At 32.2% G+C, this 8,269-nt stretch overlaps 1 protein-coding gene across 1 annotated transcript; it reads left to right on the top strand.

The window, feature by feature from the left end:
- The first annotated feature begins 602 nt into the window (after nucleotides 1–602).
- On the top strand, nucleotides 603–4,677 carry LOC123910429 (F-box protein At2g27310-like). The gene is made up of 2 exons (XM_045961530.1): nucleotides 603–1,414; nucleotides 3,511–4,677. Exon 2 carries the CDS (start codon nucleotides 3,525–3,527, stop codon nucleotides 4,644–4,646), a length of 1,122 nt encoding a protein of 373 aa, XP_045817486.1. The 5' UTR covers nucleotides 603–1,414; nucleotides 3,511–3,524; the 3' UTR covers nucleotides 4,647–4,677.
- Nucleotides 4,678–8,269: the final 3,592 nt, after the last annotated feature.

The raw sequence follows: 8,269 nt of genomic DNA on the forward strand, positions 1-8,269 counted from the left end.
AACCTGACACAAAGACAAAGAATTAGAAAAGTGTTTGACCGAAAAATTATGTAAAACAATAAGAATGAAATAAAAGATAAAATTGTTGGATGCAAGATTCGAAGCCACACACATAGCTCCGAAAAGTAGGTGAAAAGTAAGTTTCAACACCTTAATTCTTATCTTAAAAAAAAAACACCTTAATTCTTTATTTCGGTAAAAAAAACACACCTTATTTCTTTATATGTTGTTTTCCTTTAAAAATAAAGATCCAACTTTTTGGGCTTTGCCCTCTTTCTTCAAATAAAAAATAAAAATCCAACTTTCTCTTTTAAGGAGAACATAAATAAATAAATAAAAGCCAGACCAAACATGCTAAGATATTTTAGTTGACTTATCTTTGAAAATTAAATTAGGCCAAAATGAATAATTCATTCTCCAATTGATTTGTGGTATGATTCGGGATATATACCCGCCATGCAATGTCTCAATAAAATTAGAAGTAGTTTAATGTGTAAAAAATACTTTTGCGGAATGATGGTAATGAATTGGTGTTTAACTAGTACTTCAATCTTCGATAAAATTGCCTCCTTTAAATATCTAGTCAAGTATAAATAATTGTCGACGGTATAGCTAACTCTATAGTTTATATGGATAACTTTGGTTCCACTATTTATATCAAATGGGAGCCCTCTCCTCCATAAACCCTTAAGTTTAATGTTAATGGCCACATATCAAAAGGAATAGCTTCTTAACTTGTGGCGGATTATTTAGAGATGTTCAGAGTGGTCTTCTCCAAGGTTTTTAGTGCAATTTTGATCACAATAAATTTCAGGATTATGAGATGTGGAGTTTATTTCATGTTATGTGTATTGCTCGTATTAATATGTAATCAAGACATTTGGATTGTCTCATTAATATCAGACCGTCTAGATTTCTAGATTTTAACTATTATAAACCACCTAATTTTAATCAAACAATTCAGATATAATATAACCATCTGCAGTGTAGTCACCTCTCTCCGATTACGTATCATTCGAATCCAAACGAGAGAGTATAGACTATTTGTCTCTTTCTGCCTAGAACGTGCCTACATAAGAAAAATCTTGTGATAAAGAACGCTTCCTTCGTGTCATAATTTGTGAGGTGGAGACCAGAAAAAGGGTTTGATTGACTTCAGAAACTGCCTCGTAGTTGTGTCTTTCAGAAGAACAACCCGACAAACACAGTACTAACACTTTTCTTCCCAAAGTACATAGATTGTGACCTTTAACCCAATCCTTCTAGATTATTGTTTCTTCTTTAAATACTCTCATCTGGGTCAAGCTTCAAAATCACTCTTTTTTGCTTCTTCTTCTTCTGCCTCTTATGTTCCAGTTTCAGACAACTTTCTCGTGTTGTTGATCACTCCTATTAAGCAGGTCTTATATTTAAGGTGAGTAACTACAACTGAAAACCTTTGACTTTCTCAAATTGATTATATATCTGTTTATGTTTGGAATTTTCTCAATCTCGTTTAGGTTTGTTTGTCAATTATTTGTGTTGTTGTTGTTGTTGTTGTAAAAGGGTATGCTGCTCCTAAACATATTAAGGGTTGCAATTTATTCATTTGAAGTTTACTCTGACTTTTGTTTGGATAAACAACTTAATTAAGCGCTTGTAACATGAACACTTAACATATAAGTACTTATGTATAAGCTATTTTTAGGGTTAACCAAGTTTTTCCTTCTTAAAAATATAGCAAATTTTGATATTAGTTCCTAAAAGTAAAAATAGAATGTTTTCGTCCTATCAAAATTTATTGATTCATTTTTGGTACTTATGGACTTAATTTTGACATTTCCTTGACATTTCTTGAACATAATATGGACATACAAATGTTTCATAAAAATGATTATAACCTTGACATTTACATGACCATAAATTTGGCCATTAGGGATAAAAAATATAATAAAATTTTGGGAGGACGAAACGAAAACATCCCATTTTTATTTTTATGGACTAAAATCAAGATTTGCTATATTTTTAGGGACAAAAAACTTATTTATCCCCTATTTTGATAACCGAAGATAAAATGAAGTCAACCTGTTTTTATATAAACTATAGACGGTTTTCGTAAGCTATATCCTATAGAGCTTACAAAAATAAGTTAAGAACAACTTTTGGACATGTTATAAGCTGTTTTCATAAGCTCTCCTAAACAATATTACTAGTGATCTGGTGAGTAGATAACCTCAAATAAGTCAATCAAAACAGACCTTATGTTGAACTTTAATTTAACCCACACACACACACATATACTAACTTGATACTTTTATATAATGTACAACAACTTGATGAAAGGGAAACTGAAAATCAGTAGTGAATTTTCTTTAATTTAAGTGCTGAAATTGTAGGAAACTATTAGTATTAATGTAATAAATTGGATGTTTTCAGTAGTTTTTCAGCTAATTTCATTTTCGACTTGTTTTCAAACAAAAACCACTCAAATCAATTTCAATGTTATTAACCTTTCACTTCATAGATGCTCTAGTAAGTAGTATCTGATATCTTGAGTAGGACCTGCCATCAATTAAATGTTGTAATTTCGAGTCGAGTTTGAGCTAAAAAAAATGTTCGTAATGAACTCAAGCCGAGTTTCGAGCTGAACCAATTCTTAACGAGTTGAGTCGAGCTGATGCGAGTTCGACTCAACTCATTTCCAGCCCTAGTTGTAAATGCATATACGTAGACATGGAATTGATGCAACTGCTTGCTGATCTTGCTGTAAAGATGTGAATTGAGAAATGAAAATGTTATATTATTGGAACACTTAGCTTCTATAATCTATTTAGGATATCTAAATTTATAGACGATTGTTATGAAAGTTTCCTCTTCTCATCTATAATGCTTCATATGTAAATTTTATACTTTCGAGTAACATATCATGACGAAGCATCTTACAAGAGGTGTGTGCATGTGTTTCTAAGTAGCTTACCTTGATAATATTTATTAATCCATCAATTTAGTCCCTCAATTCTTTTAAAAACATGAGAGATAATGATACTTTAGGGACCATATCGATTGATTATTAATAGTTTAGGGACTATTTAATAATTAATATATTTCTATAGTTTATGGACCAAATTGGAGAGAGGTTGATAGTTCGGGGACCAAATTGAAGGTTTATTCATTATTTGGCATTTCAAATAGCAACATTTTGGATTCTTTCTTTGTTACACTTTCTTGTCAAATCATGTATTTTTCCTTTTACTAATAAGGTTTACAAAGCTCAAAATAGCCTTCTAGTTTGCAAATGATTTGTTTTAGAGTACAAAATTTCACGCATGGTTCTGATAAACTAACTTGCTTCTGTAGTCCTCGAGAGCTCTGTGCTGACGCACTAGTCTTTACATAGTTGTGTTTACCATGTTAGCAAAACATTGTATGCCCAATTATTGGTTTATGTGTGAAAATCACTAATTTAATTTGTTTTCTTCTATTCAAACTAATTCATGTTCATATTCTGATTTGAATTTTGTTTTCTCACAGTCAGGACTATTGCTATGTCAATTGCACCAATTGATAGTATAGCCTCATTGAGTAATGATCTCTTCTATGACATATTAAAACGACTCGATGGCCCTGCATTGGCTAGTTTAGCTTGTACATGTGCAGCATTTTGTTCCATTTCAAAAGAAGAGAGTTTATGGGAAAACGTATGTGCATCCGTGTGGCCATCAACCAATAGGGAGGATGTCAAAAGTTTAATATCCTCTATCGGCGGTTTCAGAAAATTCTACGCCGATTGTTTTCCTCTTATCGTAAACAAGGAGGTCGGACAGTATCAATGGAACAACTATCTAGAATACCCTGATGATTGGACCGAAGCCGAATACTATGGGGATACAAATGAATTTGAAAGCATCACCCCATCGGATTTTGTTTCCATCGTAGACATTAGGTTTAAGGGGAAATCAATCTGCTCCAAAGTTCTATCTGGAATTCCAAACGCAAACGATAATGGTGGTTGGTTCTACAACTGTCCTTTTCGTATCGATCTCCTTACATACGCAGATAGAGATGATAACAACGACGAGGAAGTGACCCTTTCCGTATCCGACGGTCTTCCACCGATTACATCGATGGAAAGAGAAAGGAAAGACGGGAAACTATGGCACGAGCTTCGTGACGGTCTATTTCTTAGTTGGATATTAGTAAACAAGAAAATAAAGCAAGCTGCAAATCTTGCTAGCTGGAGTCCTCTCGACGGTCAAAGACATTGGCCGACCGATAAAGACTTTGTCATCCGATTCGGATCTGTTCTACCTGCACAGGACATTCTTCCTTCTCAAGTAGTGCAATGTATCCTTGTTATGAAGTTTCGAGTGGTTCACATTGAAGAAGAAGGGTTTGAAACAAGTCTTAAATTAACAGAACTTAGCATGCAGTTGGAAGACATGGAAGGTGCTCATGTTAATGGAAAAAACAGTTTGCATATTCTTAAGGAAGCACTTAGCTGCAGAAGAAGCAAAAACTATAGTGAAGTTATTGAATCTTGTCATATGTATTCAAAAGTGCAAAATGAGTTAAAAGAGGAAAAGATGAGAAGTGAAAGTAGGTTGGATACACTTTGTATTTTAAGTGGCATTGCTGCTTTTATGACATTCTGGTACTATGTTTTGTGAATAATGGTATGAATTTAGGGACTCTTTGTAAGATAAAATTCCTAATAAAATAAACAATTGAAAAAAGTTTTTTTTTGTTTTCGTTTTTTAATTTGTATTAAGTGATATAAGTTTCACTTGGTTTTAGTAGTTTTAGATTTGAAATTCTCTTGGTATGAAACTTTGGTAAATTAGTTTTATCAGCAGCATGTAATTTTTTATTTTTTTTACCGTGAGTTAAGTAAAATCTAACAAAAAAGTTGTTTCACCTAGAAATTGAACTTACCAGCCGCATGTATTATAAATATGTTTATCATACAAAGATTAATAATGATTGAGAACGAGAATAATTGTTTTTAAGGAATATTTAAATTTTTGCTTACTTTAGAATTTAGATACTAAGATTACATTTACTTTTGCAAAAATATTATCTGTTTTTATTTTTAAAAAAATTGGGTTAATTTTATGTGTTGACACGAATAAAAGATATTCTTAAAGTGAACAATTGTTTTGCATTCTTGAAAACAAATAAAATATCAAAAGAGTTAATTTCATGATTTTTTAAAATGCATCATTTCTAACTTACATTTTATTAGTCTATATTATCTTCATCATCACAATGACTCATTTGCTTCATGCTGTCTCCAAGTCAAGTCAACACATTTTGTGGCCCAATTGCTTCACACTATTGAAAGTTTCTCTTTTCATCCCCAAATTTCCATTCACACGCAAAAATATGCGGAAAATTTCGATTTCTATTTACTGAAATTTTTTGCATTTTTTACGTGAGAAAAGAAACTTCGGTGCGAAAAGAAACTATCCACACTATTTGGACTGCCTGACTTGCTGATCTAGTTCCATGGCCTAACCATAAAGATCATTTAAGCCCATATGTTACCTTTGGGTGGATACTTTAGACCTTCTCCACATTTCTAAAATTTATATTTTTTTTTCTCCAGAAATATAATTAGAGAGTTTCCTTTACCATCCTTTGAGTCTTTCATTTTACTACTTAAATAGCAAATGACAAGTTTTTTTTTTTTTTTTCCAAATTCAACAGCGTTTGAAGATATCACGTCCGTCAAAACAGGTTCAATTGTCAAAAAATTGTTGATGCGTTTTGGAAATGCAACGTTCACAACTTAAGCAGCGAACCAAGCCAATCACACGTCTGATTGATGTTTTGTAGTCCAAAACACACTGACAGTTTTTTTTTTTTGGTAAAAAACGCACCAAAACCATTATAAATATAAGTGAAATACGCGCGGTTCGGGGGGGGTGGTGGTGATAGGGATGACCACGGTTCAGTGGTTTAATAGTGATTGATGTTGGACTTGGTAGGGAAGACCACAATTTGTTCCCCACAACTGCGGTCGGGGGCTGGAATTGTTTGATGTTAGAACTAACCCTCCAACCAGATTATATGGTCCAATATTAGGTCGGATACCAGTGGTGAAAACAAACAAAAAAAATTCATAAACATGATGTTTGCCAAATTAAAATTGAGGCCGGAAATAATAAAACCTAATTATTAGAATCATTACTCATTGTCATCTTTTGTTTAGTTTCTAGTATGCTCTCAAAGAATATGGGAGGTAATGGACCAACTAAGAACGTGCAATGTAATCAAATGTATAAGAGATCATTGTGTTATGGGGGGGTAGCATTTGGATTCCTCCTAGCCTATACTGTGAAGCAATCCAGATTAAGATGAAATGATCTTGATTGCATTTTGCAATTGATTGAACAATTTCTCTAAATGTCACGTATAATTAATTTGCTACCGTGAAACTCGCTGCAAAAGTTGGCAATAGCAATAATACTATACATTATACCTATATCTAAGATGGTTCTTTGAAACTTTCTTTTCATATGCATATGACTTTTGACATATGGACCAATATTCATTAATTAATCTGAGTTTTGAAATGAGGGGACAAATAGAATAGGGTGAGCTTCCAAAATTAGTTCCCTGCAACTCACTACAAATGAGATGCTATTCCTTTCAGTCTCAGAAATTTTCTTTGTTTTATTGTCATTCTTGATAGAAGTCACTGTCGAGAGAAAAGTATGTTGAATAATGAGAGAATTGTTTTTTGAGTTAGGATCATTGTTGGTTATTTACATAGTCTACTCCCGTTGACAACGTGTGATTAATTTCCGTTTGTTCGAAGTATAATTTTTTTTGGACTAATTAATACTTTTTTTTTAACTCTCCAAGAATCGAAACTAGGATTGGCAACAAAAAATAATCGAAACTAGGAGACTCTCGAGTCGGCATGTTACTGTTATGGTAAGTGTGAGGTGAGTAAAATCTTACATTGTTTGAAAAAGTGGAAGTTGAACTTTTCATAAACCTAATTTCTTAATATCTTAAGTTTTGGGTTAAGGATGTGATGTCCAACTTACTTGTATAGTTGTTGTTCTGAGTCCAATGTGAATGAATCTCTAGCTGCCACCTAGTGATCCAAGAGTGGTATCAAAACCGATAGTTCGACGAATGGTTCGACCGACTCATTGTATCGAAAGTCTTCTTGATAAAGATGGTTAGACGTATTAAATGAGATCATTACAAACTAGGGTAAAATATGTTTTTAGCCCTTACTTTTATATTAAAGTTTTTGTTTTCGTCCCTGTAATTTAAAGTCACTTGTTTTCGCCCCCAATTAATTTTCAGTTTTGGTTTTATCCAAATGCTAGATCAACTAATTATTGACTAACGGAAGTCCACGTAGCATTGACACGTAGGATTTCGATGACACATGACATCTTACGTGGACTGCTGTGTCATTACTTTTTTACTTATTTACCTTAAAGATAAAATTCTAGCGGTTAAGTTACTTAAAAAATATCAATGAATTAGAAAGAATGGAATTGTTTAACTATCAATTACTATTTTTTATTAGATAGAAGCTAAGATATCTGTGTTCTTGAAAGCTAGACTGTCTTGCTCTCTTCTTATTCTCTATTTTCTTTCTTCTTGCACATGGATTTCAGGTTTGGTGAGAAATGAGAGCTCTTGCAAAGCTAAACAAAACTGGAACACATGAAGAAAGCAGATTTAATGATAGCCAAACTTCAAGTCATTTTTATATTAAAACAATGTTAAGGCAGTATGAAGCTATTCTAATATAAAAATTCTATATTTAATAATATTAAAAATTTAATGTTTAAAATGTAAAAATGTATAATTTTAAAAAACAATTTTATATATTTTTTAACATGTTCCTTTAAAATATACGCTAACATTATCCTTATAACAATAACCATTATATACAAGTACTCATGTGCTTCACGTTGTTTGATGCACATCTTCCGTCAAAACACCTCAAACTCTGCTTACTAAGTTGACGTATAGATGATTTGATTTTGGTTTTGACTTTCTGACTATTTGTAAACTTTTGTAGTTTACTTCGGTACGTCTTGTGCTGGAGGGGCTGTTTGTGTTAATATAGTTAAAAAAAAAGTTGTTGTATGGATAAATAATTAATTTGTAGTTTGCCTTATCTTATAGTTATTTATTATACTAAGTACTTAGGTATAATTTTGTTTACAGTTTTATAAATAAAAGTTGAGGGAATTTTCCGCCGTAAAATAAGTTTATAAATACAATTTTTCTTCTAGCGAATGTGTTTGATCATATT

Source organism: Trifolium pratense, linkage group LG1 (genome assembly GCF_020283565.1).
Source record: "Trifolium pratense cultivar HEN17-A07 linkage group LG1, ARS_RC_1.1, whole genome shotgun sequence".
In the NCBI taxonomy this organism is placed as follows: domain Eukaryota; kingdom Viridiplantae; phylum Streptophyta; class Magnoliopsida; order Fabales; family Fabaceae; genus Trifolium; species Trifolium pratense.